Source organism: Passer montanus, unplaced genomic scaffold (genome assembly GCF_014805655.1).
Source record: "Passer montanus isolate IOZ18808 unplaced genomic scaffold, ASM1480565v1 scaffold22, whole genome shotgun sequence".
NCBI lineage: Eukaryota > Metazoa > Chordata > Aves > Passeriformes > Passeridae > Passer > Passer montanus.
This window is the reverse complement of record NW_024366815.1, coordinates 11,837,779-11,862,089: the sequence shown is the minus strand read 5'-3', so window position 1 is coordinate 11,862,089 and position 24,311 is coordinate 11,837,779. Positions and strand designations below refer to the sequence as shown.

Below are 24,311 nucleotides of genomic sequence, written 5' to 3'. Positions count from 1 at the left end.
CAGGTGAGAAGAACAACTCTGCACACATCAAAGTCAGTGCAGAAGGAGCTCCAGGCACTGGACCTGAGATTCCCCTGCAGCCAGGGTGCAGACCACGGCAAGGCAGCTGCACCCATGGAGGACCAGAGATCCCCCTGCAGCCCATGGAGGACCCATGGTGGAGCAAGGTGGATCCCTGAAGTAGACTACAATCCCATGCAAAAGCCTGTGCTGGAGCAGTGCCCTGGTAGGACCTGTGGCAGAAGGAGCCCAAGGGGGAGCATGGTTGCTGGCAGATCTTGGGATCCACCCATGCTGGAGCACTCTGTCCCTGCAGACTGCACCCTGTGGAAGGGACCCACATTGGAACAGGGGAATAGAGTGGGGAGGAAGGAGCGGCAGGGGCAGAATGTGATGCACTGACCACTGCCCCCATTTCCTGTCCTCCCACGCTGCTTGGAGGGAGGAAGTAAAGCAGTAGTGTTAATTTGTGATAAATCGAACTAACTTCCCCGAGTTTCAGTATGCTTTGCCCATGATGGCAAAGCTCCTTATCTCAACCCACGAGCCTTTGGCATATTTTCTCCTCCCGTCCAGCTGAGATGGGGGGGGGAGACTTGGTGGGTACCTCCTGGCCAGCAAGGGTCTAACTCAGCACATTGATACAGCATATATACTTCTCTATGTCAAGGCTATGGAGGTAAGAATAGAAATCTCCAGGACTGGTTTCTAAGTCAGTGTTAGGATTTCTAGACTGGGTTCTTTGTTCATACTGCACCAGGGAAAAATTTAAAGAAGCCAAACCTTCCCAAAGCAGACCAAAATCGCAGCTCATCATAAGTCAGTAGTTAAGCAGTGAGTATTTCTCTGAGCACAGTAATGGGATATTACATCAGAATTGTAAAATTCTTGATTGGTATCAGACACTTCAAGCCCAAAGTCTTTTTACTGCTGTTTTCCTTCTTCAAAGTAAGTATAGTATCCATCTCTCTTCTTTAAACCTGCTTTTGCCACTCAGGCCTCCCGAACAAGTAAACAACTATGATTTTCACAAAGTGTTATGCAGCTTGCTAATACATATTAAACAGACAGGACTGTAATCTGAAATGCATGGTGGAGGCTGGCATAAACCTCCACCAGCATTTTTCGGTGCCCATGTGGGACCCGTCCCACTGCAGCCTCCACTTCTGTGAGCTAACTCTAGTATTTAAAGATCCTACAACTTTGTTGTGCTTTCTGAACCTCATGCTTCAAAGAAATAGCTGTTTTATTTCCTTCTCCAGACTGCCAACTGTTAAGAGAGACCAGAGGCTTTAAAGATGTCAGTTCCTAACTGAGCACCACAGATGCTTCATATTGTGGCACTACCCATTTAGTATTTAAGGCAGCCTCATCTCACACCACTTTCTCCACCAACTGTATAGCAACAGACACAGAATTTGCAATACACTCCTCTCTAGCCTCTCACATGGCAACAGTTTTCAATTAACACTGTATTTACCAGGAAAATCATCCTGGCAATGAAACAACAGCTGGAAAGAGTGTACTTAAAACAATGGAATAAAACTAGCTGTGGATTTTCATTTTGCCTTTGGCATTGGTGCTCTCTGCAGCAGATGTGGAGGCAGCAAGTGGAGAAGCTACTGGGGCATGACACCTTCCTCAATCTTAACTTCTTCAACACAAGGCAAAGGACAGCAATAGACTTTGCTGAGTGCCACTTAGTCCAGACCATTAGTTGCAGTGAAGTCTAAGGGTTGTTCACACAGATCCCAGCCATTCAGGCTGTGAGAGACATGCAGCTCATTCATTTCAGTCACATCATCATGCCTTGAAGGAAGCCAAAGGAAGACATGTCATTTGGGACCATGTCAACTCTACTGAGGGTCTGGGTTATAATCACGTTTCCCCTGAGTAGCTATGATAACACCAGTTATGAACTGATTCCTAAAGCCTCTTTTTAATTAGGCCTAAAAATATGTAGCACAATTGGACTCAGTTTTGTGAGCAATTTGTCAAGTGCTCTCATGCTAACCCAACCTGCCACTTGGTTTCCTTAGCATCCCAAATGTATTTCTGTTCATGGCATACAATGTTCACTGTCAGTAATTATACCTCTATATTTTGGCTCATTTATGCAGGACGCTTTTTTTTTTTTTGCTGTGTTTACACAGTGCTTTGCCTAAAGGGATGGCAGTCAGGAACTAGGGTTCCCATATATTAACACTTAAAAATCACACACAATATTCATTACTGCCTCTCACAGAAACTCCCAAATAAATCCTGGTCCATCAACCAACAAGTAAACTCTTATTACATAACTGCACAGTACTTTCATTAGTCTATGGAAACCTTAATACTTCCTTAACATTCAGTTTTATTTTAATTCTTTTTCATACAAGGCAGTAGTGCTTGATAAATGAGAATGAGAAGGCTTTTCACCATACAGTCTCAAGACAGTCTTTACTGAATAAGGATTTTGACTACTCATCACCCACCCTAACACCTGGGGGAATTAATCTGACAGCTTCTGAAAAAGGAAGTTGTGTATTGATTCCCCTCTCCTAGATTTCTGTATTTAGTCATTTAATACTGTATTAATGAAGAAACCCCACTCACTGACTAACAGGGTCTTTGAGAAATTTCTGTTATATTTATCAAATTAAGAGAAGAGTAAATACAAATGAGCTCTTGTAAATCCCACAAAAACCAGGACAGATATCATCATGTTAAATTCCTATTACTGGTCTTAATCTATAAATTACCATGGCATATTATCATACTGCATGTCATGACCAATGTTTCCCAAGCAAAACAAACAGGTGAACAAAAGCTCCTAATGCTGAATACAGAAGTTATTTCTAGTACATTAACAATTTAAAATTAGTGCCTCCTAACCTGTTCCCAGTCTTTCCAAAGGATTCTGCCTAAGTAGCAGAGTAATCAGATCCTGGGCATCCGGAGGTGGTGCTTCATCCTTTTCAGGCCAGTTGATTTCATCTGAAAAAAAAGACAGTTGTTTGATATTGCTGAGGTTTGATCCCAGCACAAATTGCATGAACACTTTCAAAAGCAACCTAACAGCAAAGCAGAGTTAAAGCAACTTTCTCAGCTTACTCTGCTGCATACCAATTACTTCTAATTTTTATACTCTCTATACAGACTGCATAAACATACTATGTTCCCATTTGGGAACACACTTTGGAAGTATCATTTAACACAAAACTGTGTTTAGCAGCAGGACACATGAATACTTCGCTCATGGAAAACTTTCAAAATATTAGCACAACTTGCATGCTCTCTCTTCCCCCACCAAATCAAGGTTTAAATTGTAGTTATGCTCCATGGAAACTGTTGTTAAGATGGAAACTGCTGACCTGACCCAGCCGTTGCTGCTCACATCTGTGTTCCTTCTCTAATGCTAGAAGACTCCCTGAGATCACTCCCATGACTAAGGGTCAAGGTGTCAGACTGTACTCTGGCAACATATATGGCAATGAAGATTATTTTTCAGGAGTCTCATACTTCCATATGACCTCCCTCTATTGACTCTTATACTACTATGCCTTCTGCACTTCATGGAAAGCTTGGGCTTAAACCATGCAAAAAAGACAGGATATGCTGTCTATGAACATGAACTTTCCAACAGCCTACAAACAGCAAGTTTTGCCTGATTTTTAGTGGAAGCTGTCTCCCCAAATGTAATATAGTGCAGGTTTAGACAAAACTCCGAAGAAGTTTCTTGGGAGGTACAACGATTTTGGCAAGAGTACACTTGGAGCTCCAGAAACACAGAAAGCTGTTAAAGATTTTGTTGTCATTTTATGATCTAAACTTCTTCTATAAAATAATCATAACTGCATAAATAATCATCAGAATCTACATGCAGGTTTAACCTTCATATTTCAGAGATTAAGGAAAGGTACTGATAAAAACAGACATGAAATGTAACCTGTTTCTGGGGCAATATTTTAAATTCTTATCACTTTAGGTATTTAAGTCTACACTGAGGCCTCCCACAGCTGTCCTTGCACAACCTGAGGGTAGGAAAAGGCAATCTACAATGAAAGAGGAGGCAGCAAGATTTTAAAGCAGAATTTTAAACAGAAGTAGATTTTGCTCAGGGAAACCGGAAGAAAAATCTAGGCTACAGTTTAGTTCTTTAAGAGGGCTCTTACAGTCAAATAGAAGGAGATTATTTATTTTACCACAGGAAACACATCCAACAAGAGTCCTTCTAGAGATACTAGGAATTATTTCAGTAAGCAAGGATATTTCAAAGAGAAACAACTGACAAATCAACACCAAAACAAGATACTGAGCCAACCAACGGTTTTGTAGGGTGAGTGGGAATAGATGATGTTTACAAAACGCCTTCTACAAGTAACTTCTCTAAGATAAATTAACACATTCAAAAAGACAAAGATATTTACAAAGGTCTCAGCTAGCTTGTAACACATGACAATATGTTTTACAAAAGGTAAAATTAATGCCACATGCAAAAAAAGCCAAATGTACAAATTTTGTCATTAATTTTAAAACTATTCCCTCCCCTTCTCCTGCTCAGGGAGCGTAAGGATAAAAACACAGGTGTGTGTGTCTGAGAATGCAATAAAAACTTGAGTTATTTCCACATTTACCTGCCTACAGCTTCCACTGCAGTTTAAATCTGATTTGGAAAATAAAGCATGAATATGCATTGCAGCCACGGGGCAGCCAGAAAACAGACAGCATTTGCTGCTTGTGTTAATTAAACAGTTGATTCTTCTTGCCACTCAGGCCTCAGCATATCACATCAGAAAACAACATAGTTATAAATCCATGAACACGTAGGATGTCACATGCGTATTTCAATAGTTTACGAACAAGTCTGGCTTTCAGCTTCAGAGATAGAGCAAATAAAGATGACAGAAAGTCTCCTTAAGTACAAAAGGGGATTTGTTGCATTCTCACAGAACGAGGAACCAGAGATGTATTCTTAGCTATTGGACTTTTTAAGCAGACCATAAAACAGACTGAGAAATACTTAGCAACAGAGGTGCCATTCTGTTAACCTTGTGTCATAAACAGTAACCCTCTACATCTATGCATTTGGGAAATTTATGGGAACAGCAGGAAGGATAGTAAACAATTCTGTTTAATTATCTTTCAGTTTTGTCACAAGACACGTAACAATACTTAGGGTCATTCTGCAGGTTAAGATCCAAAAGATTATTGAATTTTAAATGGAAGAAGAACAGCTGCTACAGAAATAACATTACACTCCAACAATCACCAATGAAATCATTAACAATCTGTAAACTGAATTAGTTTCCTTCTTTTTCTCATTATTTATTATTTGGGAGACATTTGTTTTAGAGTTTTATTACATCTTTGTTAATTTCTTTATTGTGCCATGAGGCACTATTTTCCATTTATGCAAATTTATTTAACTGTTTCTTCTCTGGTATAATTTCTTTACCAAAGGCAGAAATCACTAGTGCATAATGGAACTACATTTTTACCAACACAGCTTCTCTCTTCCAAACAGTGCAGCTTAACCCCTGGACTCTACATTATTGAACTTCTGTACTCAGCAGAGAGAGTTCAGCTTTTAATCTAACTTAATTGTTAATGCTTTGATAGCAGATTGTGCAGTCTATCAGTAAAACTGTAATATATTTACTATTAACAGATTTTGGGGTTTTTTTAGTGATGATCCTCACCACTGATTACTTGTCCAAAGAGCTCTTCTGGTGTATCTCCAAAGAATGGCACACATCCAACAAGAAATTCATAAAGAATAATTCCCATAGCCCACCAATCCACTGGTTTTCCATAACCCTGTCTCAGTATCACTTCAGGGGCTATGTATTCAGGTGTACCACAGACCTAAAAGAAAGAAAACAAGTGTGATGGCAAAGCAAGTCTTAATTGAGCTATATCAGGAATTAATAATTCCTGAAATGTAAATTAATATGAAAACACGTTAAAAAATGGAATTCAGTTGGGCTTAGTCTGCTGAGTTTGCATAACAACTGATGTTTTTAGAACAACCTACCTATATTAAGAGACATCATAATCATTATTTGTGCATCTGTCATGCAAAGGACAGTTTGTGTTTGTACACAGGAGTCCATCATGGCAAGTAGCTTACTTAACTTAAAACATTGTTAGCCTTACATGAAAGTTGTGGTGGTTTTATCTTAAGTAACTTCTACAGTGAACAGATTGTGAGCGACGGTAATGAGGCACACTTAAAGGGAAATGGGCCATAGCACAGATTTTAGCACCCTTGGTTGTACAAAGCATGATGAGCTCCACAAGTACTCTGCTGAGACTTCTGGATTCTTTATAAAACAGTTTTCCATTTGTCTCTCTCACGGATTCACTTGCACAGAATTAGGCTATTCATCTTACTAATAGATCTTAAGGTAAAAAGGAAAAAGCCCAGAAAAATCTTCAGGGCACCAGTTGAAGTACCTGACATACTCAACTGAAACACCAATGCAGAAATAACTATGGTTTATTCAGTATTACAGTATGTTCTGCTGGCAAAATATTACTTCATGTGAACGCTCAGTGTAGAAATGAAAAAGGCTGTTTCTTACTTGTTTGTCGAGGAATTCTCTGGCATCCTTCTCAATGTGACCCTCGTACAGATTGGTAGTCAAACTCATTAGGCCCACTTTTGATAGGCCGAAGTCTGTAAGCTTTATATGGCCCATGGATGTTACCAACAGACTGAAAACCAGAAAGTTTTTCAGTTACTGTGATATAATTCAACATCATGTGCTTCTCATTGTTATTATTATTACAATTACAATACTTAGAGGAAAATGTTTCATTAGCACTGTGGAATTATAAATACAACTTATAAAGTACTTTAACTGGTAAAGAATGAACAGGTTAAAAATCTAAGTCTTACATTTGTTACTATTACTATCAGAAATAAACTTTTCATGTGCATCTGAGCAATATACAGAACTAGAGAGGTCTTGAGAGCTGAGTGCTTAAAGCATTGAAGAAGCAGTTATCATGTGAAAGACTGTAAATGGAATATGTGTCATTTCTGAAGTGAGGTATTTTCCATCTGTAACAAGCTGGGTCAGTCATGCATTTGGAAAAAACCTCAGGCCATTAAGTTAGTAATATCTATACTGTATATACTATACTAACTAATACTTCCTGCTATGAAGCTACTGTCAGTCAACACCCATGACTTCAATTTTTATTTCTTTTTGTGAAACAGAAACAAGATTAATGAATTTGCAAGGGCCATACTATGTATTTTAGCTACTTGCTGAAATGTCAAGTTATTTGTATAGGAGCAACACTGTATTTTTAAATATTTAAATTGAAAACCCTAACCCCTCAAAAAACAAAGTAACCCCAAAACCCAAGCAACAGGAAATATTCCGGCATCTGGTAAATTTTGTCTTCAAACACATAAATACCTGCAAGTTGATGATATTTTGTATCAGTGATGTAAGTACATTTTGAAAAAAAAAAATCCTAATTGCTAGAATGTGTTTCCCTTCATTCTAACAAGAAGAATAAATACCTTTTTCTTTTTAGCTACTGTGATAGCCTCTTCCATCTTAAACACAGAACATTCTTAACAGCTCTTTTGGAAAAAAAAAAAATGCATTCTCTGTAACCACAAGTAATGAAAATTCAAATATTGTGAAGGAACTGAGAATCTACATAATACATACAATAAAAAATAATTCTAAGCAAGTTTAAACTTTTTATATCTTATCTAACAGTTTCAAACTCCTCTTTCAGTTATATTCTATATACATACTTGTCAGGTTTCAAATCCCTGTGTACAATTCCGTAATTATGAAGGTATTCCAAGGCCAGAACAGTCTCTGCAAAGTACATCCTTGCCATGTCTACAGGTAAGGGACCCATATTCTTCATCAAAGTAGCACAGTCTCCACCTGTGGAAACAGTACAAATGTTCCAGATGACTCTATAAATTCTGAGGTGTATCAGTATAAACCATATACAGTGCTAAAACGAACAAAAATTGCAGTAATAAGATTTTATTTTCCAGTCAGATGAGCCAACCAAACTTGTAAGCCCCACAGCTATTCTACTGGAAGTAGTGAGAAGCTGGGAGAGAGCACTACAAGGATTCAGCTGAGAATCAGTAACGTACTGCTACCTACGGAGAAAATAAACAAGTAAACTGGGGGGACGGGGAGTGGTGGAAGCCCACACAACCATATCTCAGGACCCCTTCAGTACTGCTTCTGTCCACTGTTCTCCTTCCACATTAGCACCTTTGCAAAATGTTTCCTCTTTCTTCTTTCTTTGTAAAAATAACTACTACAAATCCCCCAACACTTGCTACTCAAAATTACAGCTCCAGAAAGCAAACATTTCCACGTGAACTTTGAATGTTAGTACATTTTCAATTACAATATATTAGGAACTTCAAGAACAGTTATTTCCCATTACAGCTGGAACGTAAGTGTTTTACAAGCTGTTCACCACGAGATAATGACTGGTGAAAAAAAAGAACCACCTTGCTGTTGGATCTGGTTCCTAAATCTGAATCGCCAGAGTATGGAGGACACACAGGGGGCCCCTTCTAATTCAAGTACCATATGGGTTATTTTTCTTTTGTGGTGTGTAAGGAAATTCTCTTTTTCTTTTTCTGTAAAACAGAAGAGCTATTTTACCTTCTACATATTCCATGACCATGCATAAATGACGTCTTGTTTCAAAGGAGCAATACATGCTGACAACAAATGGATTTTCTGCAAATGTCAGGATATCACGCTCAACAAAGGCCTGTTGGATCTGGTTTCGGAGGATGAGATTCTGCTTATTAATCTTCTTCATGGCAAATCTTTGTCTGGTTTCTTTGTGTCTCACAAAATAAACCGCACTGAAAAGTTTGAATGGAGAGAAAAAGAAAGAAGTCTGACTAACTACTAAAAATGCATTTCAAAACACATTTCTCACTCAATTTTTAAAAAGTATACAAATATATTATAAAAAAGACTTGTTCTCAATTTAACCTGGTCATTCACATTAAAGAATGGTTACAAATCTCATTTTGTTTACAAACCAGTACTCAAACTAAAACAAACAACTCTTCTGCCCTTCCCTCTCCCTCCCAACCAACAGCAAATATAACAGCAGATATAACAGCAAATGCTTTTAGCCCAGGCAGATTTCAGGCATTCCCATCAACAAAGGATTACATACAAAATCCAGCTATGGCATAGTGTTATAAATCATTCTGACAAATGCTTATTCTGTAGGTGTACTGAAGAGAAATTATGACTCAGTCCGGGAAATTTTAAAACATATCTCAGGTCTCTCATGAAGGTTGCCTAGAAGTTGCTCGAAGGGGTGGCTCCTCATCAGCAGGTACAAAATCTCCCATTCTCATTCAGTCCCTGACATTAGTACTGATCCATATCAGAGGAAGGTCACCAATAGGTAACCCAAAACAAAGATCGCTGTGTTAACTAAATGGTAGTGTGGGGCTGTGGTGTATCTTGACTTGCAGAACTTCCACTGGGGTGCTGGGTACAAGGTTTCCTGTGTATTTGGCTCGGTAAAGTCAATGCAGTGAAGAAAGTGAAGAAAAGGAAACTCCATTTGGGCAACTCTTCTGTCTTTCAGGTCTAAGGAGAAGGTATTACCCTGATGTGAAACACTCAGAAGGACTCCACAGCTGCACTTCTCAAAAGCAAATACTGAACATTTTTGCCTTGCTTGAAATCTACTTTATAGCATTTAATGCTTATATCATTTCCAGTATATAATTATCAGAGTGTTTATGGAAAGAAAGCACCTAAAGGAGAAAATAGAGGGGGGAAGCCCAAAAAAATATGGGATTAAATTGTGAAGTTTTAAAAATTCAATTTATTATCCCCATGAGGTCCCAACTATCAGCATACAATTATTTATAAAAACACAAAAAGTAACACTTGCCTTACTATTTCTATAAAGATCTTCACACAGCTACCGAAGTTTTAGGCACTGAAAAATTATGACTTCTCCTTTCCTTTGTGAAGGAAAACTTTCTAGACAGCATGGTTTCTCTTACTGATTCCAAAAGCTTTTACCAATCCCTCGTTCTTGTCTGAGCATGGGGCAGGTAAAAGACATTACACAATCATGAAAGTAGGTAAAAATTACCTTGGGCAAAACCCATGACAAACCCCACCCTTTGTGCCTCCTACTAAGTATCACTCCCTTCTGCCCCTCCCAAGCTGGAATACAGACTGAGTTATTCATCTCCAGTACTCCTCCCTGGTGATTTCATGCCTTGTTCCTACTGCTCCCCTCATACTCACTTCTCTCTCCAACTCTTACTCTTACAAGCCCCTCCCATGCTTTTCTTTCCCTTGCATTCTGGTTTTCAACTCTCATTTGCTGCTTTCTTTGGTCAGTTTCATAATCTCCTATAATATCTTTTTTTTTACCTGTTTCAGTCCCTCTCTGCAGTCCTGGCATGTAGAAAATTATTGCCTGAAGTCTCCATCCTTCAAAAAATCTAGTTACAAATATTCCCCTAGAGTTTCAAACTGGACAGTGTGCAAGATGGCCTCTTAAAAGGCGAACAGAAACTACAGCGTATTATTACAACATTTTAATTAATCTTCCTTTCAGATCATACATTTCTGCAAGCTCATCACTAATGTATTTTAAAATTTAAAGAGTAAGTTCCAAGGACTATCTAGTCTTGTAAATATCTGGTACATGTTGCTATATTTTTGCAGCTGTCTAACCTGCATCTTCAGTCTTACAGTCACAAGAAGGTAACTTTCCACTAGGATTCTGTTGTTTCTCAGAAAAAAAGCTGTTTAGCTGAAATGTACCAGACTCGCGAGACAACTGCAACACAATAGTCTCTCCTGCTTTTACACATGCATACACTGTTTATGCTATACAAAGTGCTTCCAAATGACCTTCAGCACACAAAAATGTCTAACATTCCTCACATCCTCTGGTCACAGTAACCCCAGCAAACATTTACACCTTATGAAGCAAACTATACCCCAGCCAGCAGCATGCGGACCATCAAATGCTGCCCATGATCTTCAGTATATTATAAAGACTATTTCAAATTTAAGGGCTCTGTGACACAAAAGCAGTGTAGGGAGAACACCCAGACTGTCCTGTTAATGGACTGATTGACAGTGGCATGCCCTTTTGCCCTGCAAAGTCACAACCAGAGTGGTACTGTTGCATCCTCCTGTTGCTTCAAAGAATTTGATTTCCTATCTTCCCTCAGCTTTCTGTTTTTGTAACAGCAACAAGTTTCCAAATCATCCTCTGATTTCACTGTGTAAATTCCAACAGGTATGCAAGTGCTCTGTTATTTTACTGATGTTGTAGCTCAACACAGCAAAAAAGCTTTGTGTTCAAAAGAAATAAAGAACATTCATAAAGAATAAAGAACATTCATTTAGCAATGTCCAAACATTACCTTATTTCACTTTCAACATAAATCTCAGTCTGAAAATCTATCTCTATAATAACTCTAGTTAGACACAACTATAAAACACTATGAAAATGGTAAGATGAAAAAAAACCCTAAAATATTTAACTGGGTTCCTGAAGTAGTCCAACTTAAATATCATGCCATCTATCACTCCAATCTTACAGTCATAATTCCGGTTTCTTCTCTAAATTGAAAACTCTCTAATTAAAAAAAACCAAAAAAACAACAACAAAAACACTCCTGAAACCAGATAGACCAGTTTAGATGGGCCTAATTTACAGCTCTTCAATAACTCCAACTTTTAAAGCCATTTTACAACCCAGTCGACATTCAGTGTTTAAAGCTAATGTAGCTGACACTGTTTTTTAATGTGTCAGAGGAGCCTGAACTCCTTGTGGAGACACAGGTACTGTACCTACTGCTTAAAAATTACACCTGCTGACCAGGAATTCTGTTCCATTTTTACCAGCAATTTCCTGAGAAGAGACTGCTAAATTCTGTTCTACCCTGGAATTATGTCTCATGTTGCCTCCAGTGAAGAGAAGCTGCTTGTAGGCTGTGGTTTATACTATTTGGTAAAGTTCATAGATAGTTATTTAAGATCAGAATTTAAAAGTAGCACTGCACACCTCCTAACAAAGCAATGCCTGTGACAGGATCAGAGTTATTTGGGGGCAGGAGGAAATGCTACCTAAAGCACTGCAGCTCTTGGACAATGCACCCCAGCCTTGTCCTTGCAATATTTCAGACTTATCCTAGTCTGCCTAGAAGGAGATGAGAAGCTGGCCATATGACGAAGAGAACATGATGCTTTGACCCTTCTCTCACAACTGGCATTAGTGCTAGTTGCTCTAATATGTCATCAACTTTCAGTAATAAAACCACCTCTCCATACCTAACAGTACCAATCCCTTCCATCTTTATGACAGCTAGTAAACACAGATTCAAAGTAATGAAACTGCAGTCCAAAATTCTGATGGGTAAACTGTCTTGTGCTATTTTAGTGAACCTACAAAATTATGCTTCCACCTGTCCCCTTCCACTTTTGAACCAGTGGCCATGAGGCTGATGATGAATTAACCTGACTGATGGGGTTCTATTCTGAAGCTGGTAACTTTCTTAATCCTGTTCCAAACATAACTATACATGAGTAAGTACTATCAACAGTGGAGAAGGGACAGAAGCACTACTCACAATTACATGCTGCAGCTGCTCAAGATACACTGCTTCCAAGTTTTTTAATTTATCAGGCAACACCATTAGCCAGTATGTTAGTCACACACTGACATAAACATCCTGCAAAACTAAAAGCATTCCAGAGAGGAGCAAAAGCGGTGTCATGCATTTGCTTTAAACTGATACAGTCATACATTGAAGAGATATTGAACTAATATCACTTGCTTCCCTGAAATAAAATGTAAATTTTATTTTGTTGAATTGTTTCACGGACCCAGGCTGATGCTAACCTGAAGAGATGAACACTACTACCTGCTACCTCTCACAAGCTGGAATGTGGAAAAAAATGATGTTGTGATTGTAGTAAAAATTTAAAATTCGGGAAATGTGAGTTTTGTCTGGCTGAAGAAAGTCAGATAAACAGCTTGTGAGGCCATTAATGACTTGGCCAGAATCCTACACATTTACTGATTCACAGCTTGTTTAACTTCTTGTATATTCCCAGCCATTCCCAAAAGCCTCATCTACTCATCTACTACACCTCATGTACTATACTGTCATTTAATTGCACTACAGATGAATTTACCCAACCAATTAAAAGCAGAGAACTGCTAAGATACTTACTCAACCCTTCACAAAACCAATATTTTTTATTTAAACTCATCAAATTTAACATATCTGACAAATTTCTGCTATAACATGCCAAGACCAACAATTATCCATGTCAAGTAATCAAAGCTTTCCATTTCACTGATAAAGGCAAAAACACCACAGCAAAGGAAAAGAATGTTATAGGGTTGTTATAGATTTTAGCCCTCCATTATAGCCTCAACATAAGTAAAATACTACAACAACATACTGCACTTTAGTAAGTCAGAGCACAAAATATGCCCACTGACATATTTTAGAGAATGAATCAATGAAGCACAGGCAGAATTCACATATACTTAGATTATTTAAAAAAATTAATGGCCTGGAAAAACATAGGAGAGGAAATACAACTGTTGTAGCATAAGAACGGTAACTTTTGTTTCAGCTACTTGTAAATAAACTACAATAAATGCCTTCAGGACAGTTTCTTGCTTTATATTCACAAGAAATAGGTATTACCGATTTATTGCACTCCATTTCATAGTTGGGTCACACAGCATTTAGGTTATCTTGATGTGTTTTACTTTAAACTTGACCCTAACTTTTGAGTAAATAAACCATCAATTGTATTATTACCAAGAGCAAAAAGAGAACCCTACTTTAATAAAGCAAGAAAAATGGTCTGTTGATTTTACAGCCTGTCTGACAGAGTAGAGATGTTCAAGCACACAGATAGTTTTGAAAAGATCATATCCTAGAGAACTTAGGAGCACAAGTCTCCTCAATTTACAGTATTGTATATAGGTGCTAAAATAATTTCTAGGAGTGAACACGTTTAGAAGTTTATTGTCTCACATTTCACTGTGTTCCTTTCCCTCTCCATGTACTGCGTTTGTATGGCAAGGCTTTGGGAGTGGAAGGACTACAGGGGCCCACAGTGGAGCAGGTTTCCTGGTACAATTTGTGACCCTGGCAGGGGCCCACACAGCAACACGCTGTGCCTGAAGAACTGCACCCCATGGAAGAGTGACTCACGTTGCAACACTCTGGGGAAGGCTGCTGCTCATGGGATGGACTCACATTGAAGAAATTAATGGAGAACTGTCTCCCATGGGAAGAACCCCACACAAGGGGAAGGACCCCACACAAGCAGAGGAAGGACTCTCCTCCCCGAGCAGCAGCAGGAACAACATGTGATGAACTCACCATAATCCTCATTTAATGTGTCCCTGCACTGCTGGGGGAGGAGGCAGAGCTGGGAAGGATAGAGTAGTGGGTTGTTTTTTTTCATTTTATTTTAAGGTCTTGTTGTACTTCTCATTATTCTGTTCTCATTTTGTTAGCAATAAATTCAATTAATATTCCCAATTCCAGTCTGTTTTGCCCATAATGATATTTAATGACTGATCTTTCCCAGTCTTTATCTCAACCCATGAACTCTTCCTTGCATTTCCCCTCCCATGTCAAGTTGAGGAGAGTGACAGAGTAGCTTTGGCAGATGCCAGGAATCCAGCCAGAGTCAACCCATTACAGGCTATTTTCTCATTTTTGATTTTTCTTCTAAGTAATCCTTTAAAATAAAAATAAAAACGAACAAAATCTACTTTGTTATTACTTCCTCAAAGACTGAAGTAATATTACTCTACTAAAGTGATGAGCTTTTCAATTTCCACTAATACTACAGCATTATTACCTGGCAGCCTACTCCTGTTTTTACACTTGCTAATGAAAAGAATGATTGATGAAAATCTGGATATACTCCCAGCTGTTTATTCTCTAGCACCTTTCTTTTCTTCAAATATTTACCATGGTCTCATCCAATGTTCACAGCATTGCATTGCCAATTTTGTGTATTGTTGACATTTATATGATAACCAGTAAGCCTTGATTTGCCCTGCCACAAACATGAAGAAAAAAATGCACATGTGGTCCACAGTAGACCATGGCTTTTCATCTGTTCTTTTCCATCTTTCAGATCCCTTTTTGTCTCTGGTTTCAGGTGGAGAGTTGTCTCCAGTCTGTATTTCTTAATGGCTCTTTGAGCTTCCTTCTGGCTGTAACACCTAAGAGGCACGAGGCACACGTAGGTCTACTGAACCTCTGCCTTCAGGTGCCAGGCCTCACTCCGCTGAGTGCTGTATGCTGAGCTGCAGCTGCTCCTTCCTCTCCCCATCCCTCAGCATCTGAGAACTGCTCAGAACTGAGAAAGATTCAGTGACTCTTGGCCCCTCTTTCTCCAACAAGGGCATACCCCACACAGTTCCTTTTATCTTCCTGTGAGAAAAAGAGATGAAGGGAGGAATTAAGGGGACTTAACATCTGCCAAGGGAAGAAGAAAGGGGTGCAGCCAGGGAGGGGAGTAGCATCTACTGCTAACTGTTGAGAAGCAGGCTTTTGAGGTAACTGCTGCCAGGGGTAACTGGGAAAGGTGACATATGGTAAGCAGCAAGTTTGTCTGCAAAGAAGTTCTGAGAAAATTAATTGAGCAAAGCTTGACTAGTGAGAAATTGTATTTGAGTATTTATATAATTTTAATGCAGACTGTATCATTTTGCTTGGGACTTTTGCTAAGTTATGAAAAAATGCCTTGGACACAAGTGACCTCCATACAAGCTACTAGGGCCAACAGTCTAGACAAAAGCCTCCTGTTCCACAAATCATGGCTACCTTTAACCAAATTTCGTCAGAGAGAGCCCAACAGCCCCATGCCATTCAGCAAGCCCACAAAACTCCAGTGGACAGACTGCAGGTGCTTTTTCTCCTATGTCAAAGATCCCTTCACAGAGTGCTCAGTCCTAGCAGCTTGCTGCAACTTCCCACCTCAAGCAGTCAGTCTAATGTGGTCTGTGCTGGAAAGCAGCACCACCCTCCTCCTCTGCCAGGCTGTGACATTGGCTCATTTGGCAATAGGCTGCTCACCTCAAGATGCAAACCTCTCTTTTTTGAGCCAGTTTACATCCCCCTCTTGTTCCTGCAGGTTACACAAAACAGTTCCTGTCTTGACACATTTCAGTGCAGAGAAGCAGCCAAACAAGGATCTAACCAATAGTACAGGATCAGAAAGGGGACTGAAGACAGACACCACCACTGCACAGTACTTCCAAGTACTTCCAGAAAATATTCTGTATTCATTTAGAGACCCAGAATTTTCTCTTGGTCTTCTAGGGTATCTTCAGATGACTTACGTATCACTAGGCAGTAAGCTGTGCACTTTCCAAGTATCCAGAAACAAACCAAGAAATAGCAATTCCTTCAAAGCTAATTGGTTAAAATTTGAGAACTAAAATAGCATCCACAAAGTAAAAAAACACTACTGCCCTACTTCAGGAAATTAGTTTCTATTTCAATGATACTTCTAGGTCAAGTAAGCACTCATTTTTATCAATCTGTCTCCCTACAGATGACATATAATTCTCTCTCACATCTGCATAAACACAGTATTATAAAGTATCACAAATCTGCCCTTTGATTTATTCACTTTTCATCTTTGGCATGCTATCTGATTCTGAAAAATCTTTAATTTACTGCAGCACAGAATAATTAATTATTGCCTAGCAAATTTCCCAAAACCTTGTCAATTTAAAACACTAGTAACAAAACAAGAATGCTAAATGAAAAAAGCATGGTGCAAACTCACTCCCTCAGACAAAGACTCCTGAAATAAAAAATAACAGAAAATTAAGCAAAACTAAAATGCAAAAGAGCTATCACAGTCAGAGATTACTCACCCATAAGCTCCATTACTAATCAGTTTAATTGTTTCAAAATCACTTTCCCGAGGTTTCCTCTGTAGCTTCAGCGAGGTATTAGAGCTCTTCAAAGTAAGATATGAGAATGAACAAAGTTAATACAATACTTTTTTCCAAAATCAGTGGGGAAAAACTCAATCAAAAAACCAAGTACTATCAGCAGGCTGTCACACTGATGAACCAGGTAAAAGTTCTGGGCAGCCAGCCACATAGCCAACACAGAGAGGGACCAAGGGGCTCCTCAAACAGAGCTGCTTTTTCATCAAACAGGTATCTGCTGCATTGCAGCAAACTGTGCACTTCTTTCCATGCTGGCAATTCTTATCTTGAGTCATGGACTTCTGTGAATTCCACATGGCACTCGTTGGACACTGCCTTCCCATTCTAGTAAATCTGACTTTTGTATTACAGTTGGTAGCAACAAACTGTTGATAAGCCCTTGTTCACTCAAACTGAGCACACTTCAAACTAATGTTAGGATAGAGTGGGATATAACAGGGAGGACAGTGAAAAGAAACAAAATGAAAGAGAAAAAGATGAAAAATAGAAACACATTAGTTCTACCCCTAAAGAAGTCACTTTAATCTACTTCAGAACTTTTTCAAACCAAGTTGCCCTGAGTATGGCAAAACCTTTTTTCTAGTTTGAATTTTTAATTAATCTTGAAGATGTATGAGTTAGAATTGGGATTCAGGGGGAAAAGATTAAGGCCTCCAAATGCAGACTTCCAAACCCACAAGATTTTTTTCAAATGTCTTTTGATTCGCTAAGAAATCCCATGATCCTTACCCAGGCAGTTCAGTAACAGTTGGAAGTTGAAAGTGGGTTTAAACATTTTCAATTAAATGCTTGCTAAAAAAAATTCAGTGCAAGACTAGTGAAATGTTAATATAATGAACTACACAGGAAGTGACAGAGAGGACTTACTAAATTGTCCAGCATTGTCTGCCAGTACAGGATTCTTCCTAATTGCTATTTATGATGATTGTGAGCAGTCCTGTACTTGAAAGTTATGCTTCCTGTCACTCCCCACGTGTGTTTATTCCACAGCTACATTTTGAGATGTTTCCAAATACTCCCTCTATAGTTTTCTTTACAGATTTAATCATCTCCCCTATTTACATTCCTTTATTATACCACATTACCCTTTCTGAATTTCTTCAGCATTTGCACAACACAAATAACTTCACAATTTCAACTGCTTAGCAAATGCTAAGTCACTTTTCACCTTAGATTCAATTAAGCACTTCCTTTAAGCCTTCTAGTTATTTTGTCCTTTCTCCAATTTGTGAGTAAATGCTGCTCAGGTCTAATGAAGTATTTCAAATGCAGATGAATGAAAGCAGAAGAAATACCTTCTTTGTCAATTACAGAATCCTTCGTAAGTGGCACTTTGTCAAATATTAGAAAATATCCCACCATAACATGACATGTACCAGAGAATGATGTTTTTTCTGCTATGTATTAGAACAGATAATCCATGCCTGCTAACATTTGTTAGGTACCACTGAATTACCTAGACATCCCCTAAAACTGCTCTTGTTTTCAATAGGCACTTGCATGGAAAATCAAGACTAAATTGTAGGAACTTCATCTACCCTGTTGACTGAAGTCCAAGGTGTAAAAACCAACTTTTAAAAATAAGAACTTAAAATAATCGCATTTAAGCTCATAATCAATGTGTCCAACTTGCTTTTCTTTTGTTATCCTGAGCAAACATCTAACAACATACTACTATAAGATACACACTGCTGTAGGCAAGTGTTTTTGAACTCAGATTCAGAAGAATGATACACAAACTTTCCAAATGTAAACTAACTTTCTGAATCCAGGCTACTTGTTAGCATATTCATTTCTTCCTTGTCTCTTCACTGGATCTGTTCAGAATCTCTCAATTTGATCATTAGCTGCCTCTGTGAATAGACTGTTTTAAAATCTCTTTAAAATACATTGTTTTATTAAATAATTTACCATACTTCTAAAAGAAAAAGAAATACATTGACTGAATAGAAAAGAAAGAAAGCAGTGGTGGATTTTGTGGTAAAGTTATTGCCACACAATAAACACTAACTTTGTGGAAGATGAAGACACTGAGATGTCTAGGAAAATAGGTAGAATTGTTAGAATAGGTAGAATCATTTATACCTTTTGAAAGCCTTCTGCCTGAAGAGGTCCAGACTCAGTGTGAGTATTAACCAATGTTTATTCAATCTGTTCATACACACCAGGAGAAACCAGAACAGGCAGGGTTGGGGGAACACGCCAGATTTTCCTTGTTCACGTTCAGCAAAAGCAGCAACATAAAAGGGAAACTTACATTTACTGATTCATCTGCTTCCAGAGTTTCTGCTGTCCCACTGTCACAATTAGCTAGCTGAGCTATTTCTGGAAAGAAAAAAATTAAAAAGTTCATTTTAAACTATGGAAAATACAAAACTAAACGAAGCACAGAAAATATGAGAAGTGACATCTTTCTGAAACACTTAATAGAAAATTTAAAAAATTTTAAAAGTACAAAACAAAACCAAAAAACAACAACAAAAACTCCTGTAGCACTTGAAGAATAACTTTCAGGGCATCTCCAAGCATATATTAAAAAATCCACTCAGGAAATGATGACTTGCTGATATTCAGTGCCTGTGTAATAATCTTCCACTGAAGAAGTGAAGATCAGCCATGAAGCAATGAAGAGCAGTAGTGTTTTTACTGCTCAGACCTGGGAATTCCTAGATCTGTGTGCAAGCTGAGCACTAAGGGAAAGACAGCACTAATCTTCTAAAACTCCTGAGGATCTCATCTTCTGAGGGGTTAACAACAGGCCTCATCCTTTGTGTGCTAGAAGCAAAAGCTTCTAGTTTAGACTTAAGACAGACTCTAAATAGTTCACTTCTTCTACAAAGAAATGCTGATAAGCCGATCAGAATAAGCTAAAAGCCATTTTCATGGAAGGTTATCATTTACAGAGTCACTAATACAGATGAATTCTCTGGGAAAGTAAGATTTTAGAAGTCTACAATTTTATTAGATTGTCCCTGCTATTATCAACCTATGCTACAGCCTGTTCTTCAGGGAAGGTAGAAACCAAGAATTCATCTGGATAAAAAAAGCCAAACAGGACAGCAAGTCACTAAAGACCCCAGCAACCATACACATATTTAATTATATTATCCTACATAGCCAAAGATGCAAATTTTATCACAATTATGTGCTTGGAATCAGAAATAAGACCACCTAAAATCTGCAAGATTACTTTTTATCTCAAGACTGTTACCTAAATTTATGACTATGAAATATAACTGACTATTTACATAGAATACCTAAACTGGATTTTTCTATTAAAAAAATTATTATTACAAATGAAATGCTCTGCAACACTTACTGCAATTTTTAAAACCAAATTAACCACACAGATAATTTTCTTTTGGAGCAGCTAAAGATTTAAGGAGTAACTCTCATTTGTGACCACTATACAAACCAAAACATGTGGTAACTGTAAGAAACAGAAGAAATTAGAATGTCACTTCAAAATCCAAACAGATCTTTCAAGTGCTAAAGAAGCTAAAAATTATTCCAAAAATTAAGTCAATAAACAGTGAAAAATATCCCCACTAGAACAGACAAAATCTTGAAGAAAAAAAATTATACAGGCTGAACCTGAAGTGGATTTTCTAGTCAAAAGTCATGGTTTTGTGAACACAGGGGATTTAGAATGGAAGTGTTGATGAAACCTTTATTGTATGGGGGAGAACCAAGCTAGCTGGAATAATATACTTTGACAGCCTTCTCAACTGAGATTACTTTCATAAATAGCAAATTAAAATAATTCTTTTAGAAACAAAACTTCTGCAAAATAACCATTATCTGAAAAATCCATATTATTTGCAAGCAGTACATACTAATGGGATGGAACCAGAAGTCAGCTTTCAAAACAGGGAGCTATGGAACCATTTTGCAGTGCCTGAAGAGATTTTTCAAACTCATCTAAATACCATTAAACATCTGTCCTTTTTCTTCCATTGATTTAAACGTTTTCTGAAGACTCATGATTCAAAAAGGTAAAGATGGTAATTTAAAAAACATGGGGAAAAAATTTCTCCCCAGGGAACTCTTCAGAAATGCAGCCACCACTCTCTGCAAAGTGATGAATCTGCTGTGGTATTGCTTTCAGTTCAGTATAAATTTATCTAGCATTACCACCAAATAATACAAGCATCATTTCACTCGAAGAAAGGACACTACAGTTATGACAGCAAACAAAGGAGACAAGTAGAGAAAGATCTAAAGTAGGTTGCTTTTCCCTGCAGATGAAAGAAAATCCTTTGCATTAACATTTATGAACACTGAAGACACAAATTAATATCTTGGTTGCAAATATAATTCTGTGTTACAGGATAAGCAAGTAGTGCTACTGAGGTGCACTTTTTTGTTTTGAAAAATTTGATTCTGCTTTTTAAAAATTTTCTATTTTTACATAAAAGGGCTTTAAAGTTCTTGAGGATGATCTTCCCATAATATTTTTATAGTAATGAATACAGTGCTCCACTAATTCTCTTTGTAAACTATTAATTCCAGGGCATAAACCCATAATGCCCTTCTTTCATTGTTGCTTAAGTAGCACCCCTATATATAGAGACACCCATTAAATTATCAAAACTAGATAATTTAAGAAGTCATTGCACAGTGATTTATACTTCTTATAAATATTTTTTTCAGAGTGTGGAAGGAAAGCATTAATACAAATCAGATGGCCTAAATTATCTGTTAAAAATACTCATATATATTAATCTTTAAAATAAAACACTAAATAATTCAATTGCTCAAATCTCCAACTGAACCAAAATCAGTAATCCATATGTCATACACCCCTCAGTATTTACTGGCATACCACAAAGACCATTTTTCCCTTCAGAAAAAAAACCCAAACCCCAACATTTTAATTATCATATCAATGCTTCAAAGTTTTTTATATTCATTATTATTCAGTTTATGAAATACAGTAAGATGTGTCCTAGATGAAGTATACTCCCATTAAACAAATACTTAGTTAAAGAAAGCAGTATTCTTTATTTATTATTAGGCATTTGTTTCTAGACCTCTCTTAAAATAAACTGTCCAAAAGAAAGAGTTGTTATTAAACACGGGTAGGGACAGATCTTGACTATGCTTAAGAACATTTTTATCCAAGTGGCCAGGAAGAGGCAATGAGAAAGATAAGGTTCAACTGGCAGAACCAGAGTCAATAATACTAAACTCTCAACCCGCACTCCAAATTAAATCTTGCATACTTGACCAGTGAAGAATTGATGAATTGTCAGTTTAAGACAGACCAACAGCTCACCAAATCCAGAAGACAATGCTTTATCTTGCACATCTTTTCCAAAACCAAAGGGAAAGAAATATTTATGTATGTTTTCTCAATTTGTATGGCTTCCTTTACTGCAGTCCAAATATAAACAAAAAGCATCAATGCTGTTAATCTGTATCTCAGACAAAAAATAATAATAAATTTGGATGAGGAAGTTCTGTGAAGATAGGAAGTGGACTTTCTTTAGATCTGTTAATATAACATTAATGTCACCTGTAACAATACTCAATCTAACTGAACAAGAACTAACCAAATTCCTGACACAACTGGCAGTGCTGAACTTCTGCTTTAGTTCAGCAGAAGGGTTTTAAAACACAATATACTTGTCTGATTTAGCAACATGTGATCTTGCATCATGAAAGATAGTAAAGAAAAGGTTTATTATAGTTTTTTGCTATGACTTTGTGTTATCAAGCCCTTTCTGAGTCCTGGTTGCTAACATGGTAGTCAAGCTAATTGGCACCAACCACGATCATTCTTCCATTATGGCATTTCTGCTAATTTCTTCCAAATTGCAGAACTAGCACTGAATACAATTAATCCATTTCTGTTTGTCACCACTGTTACAGCCTCGTCTCAGGGTGACAAAGATGATGATCTGGCTATGAGAGAGAAGTAATTTTAGTTTTTTCAATGCTGTCCTTCAAAGAACCATAGAATGCCTGGAGTTAGAAAACACCTTGAAGATTATCTTATTCTAAGCCTTCCACCAGGGACTGGGACACAGAATCACAGTATCCGCTGAGTTGGAAGGGACCCAAAAGGATGATGAAGTCCACCTACTGGCCCTGCACAGGACCACCCCCAAGAGTCACACCATGTGCCTGAGGAGCACTGTTCAATGCTTCTTTAACTCTGTCAAGGTGGTGCTGTGAACACTTCCCTGGGGAGCCTGTTCCAGTGTCCAGCCACCTTCTAGGTGAACAACCTTTTCCTGATATCCAACCTAATCCCCCCGTCCCCCCAACACGATTTCAGGCCATTTCCTTCAGATAGATCCTGTCACTGGTCACCAGAGTCTGGTCCTGTCACTGCTCATCAAATCAGTGTCTACCCTTCTGCTTTCCCTTGTGAACAAGTTGCGCAATGAGGTCTCCCCTCCAGGCTGAACAGACCAAGTGACCTCAGCCTCTCCTCATGCAGCTTCCCCTCAAGGCCCTTCACTGCCTCCATGCCCTCACTGGACACTCTCCACACTGTCCTTCTTACACTGTGGCACCCAGAACTGCCCCAGCACTCGAGGTGGGGCTGCCCCAGTGCAGAGCAGAGCAGCACAATCCCCTCCCTTGCCCGGCTGCTGATGCTGTCCCTGATGCTCCACACTGTCACCATGGTATTTTATGAAAAATCCTTTCCAAAGATTTTTCCCCTGCTGAGGCGCTGAGGGCCTGAGGAAAGAAATGTAAACAATAACTATCTGCTGCTGTGGAATGCAACAGGTGCATCTTTCATTGGTCCATGTGGATTGTTTTCAATTGATGACCAATCACAGCCACCTGTGCCAAGGCTGTGAGCAGTCACAAGATTTTGTTATGCATTCTATTCTATTCTTGTTCTTTCAAGCCTTCTGATGATTCTTTTCTCTCTGTTCTTTTAGTATAGTTTTTATGTAGTATTTTAATATATATGTATTGTAAGATAATAAATCAGCCTTCTGAGAAAATGGAGTCAAGCCTCGTGTCTCCACACATGGGGAGTCCTCAACACCACAGGACACGGGTGGCCCTCCTGGCTGCCAGGGCACTGCTGGCTCATGTTCAACTTGCCATGGACCAGAATCCCTGGGCCTCTTTCTATGGCACTGCTCTCCAGCCTCTGATTCCCCAGTCTGTCTGTACACCCAGGGTTGCTCCATCCCAGGTGCAGAATCCAGCATCTTCCCTTGTAGAATTTCATATGGTTGATGATTGCCCAGCCCTCTGATTTGTCAAGGTCTCTCTGTGGGGCCTCTCTGCCTTCGACCAAATCAGCAATTTCTCATAGTTTTGTATCATCT

At 38.4% G+C, this 24,311-nt stretch overlaps 1 protein-coding gene across 12 annotated transcripts in view; it reads right to left on the bottom strand.

Annotated features, from left to right (window-relative positions):
• Positions 1-24,311, bottom strand: part of MAST4 (microtubule associated serine/threonine kinase family member 4) — a 275,565-nt gene that overhangs the window by 16,911 nt on the left and 234,343 nt on the right. For all 12 annotated transcript variants that reach the window (XM_039709638.1, XM_039709639.1, XM_039709640.1 and 9 more), the window contains 7 exons: positions 19,268-19,335; positions 16,930-17,015; positions 8,652-8,860; positions 7,766-7,904; positions 6,570-6,702; positions 5,685-5,850; positions 2,878-2,979 (listed from right to left, as the gene is read on the bottom strand). In XM_039709638.1, coding sequence (XP_039565572.1) covers positions 2,878-2,979; positions 5,685-5,850; positions 6,570-6,702; positions 7,766-7,904; positions 8,652-8,860; positions 16,930-17,015; positions 19,268-19,335 — 903 coding nt within the window. The remainder of the gene's footprint in view (positions 1-2,877; positions 2,980-5,684; positions 5,851-6,569; positions 6,703-7,765; positions 7,905-8,651; positions 8,861-16,929; positions 17,016-19,267; positions 19,336-24,311) is intronic.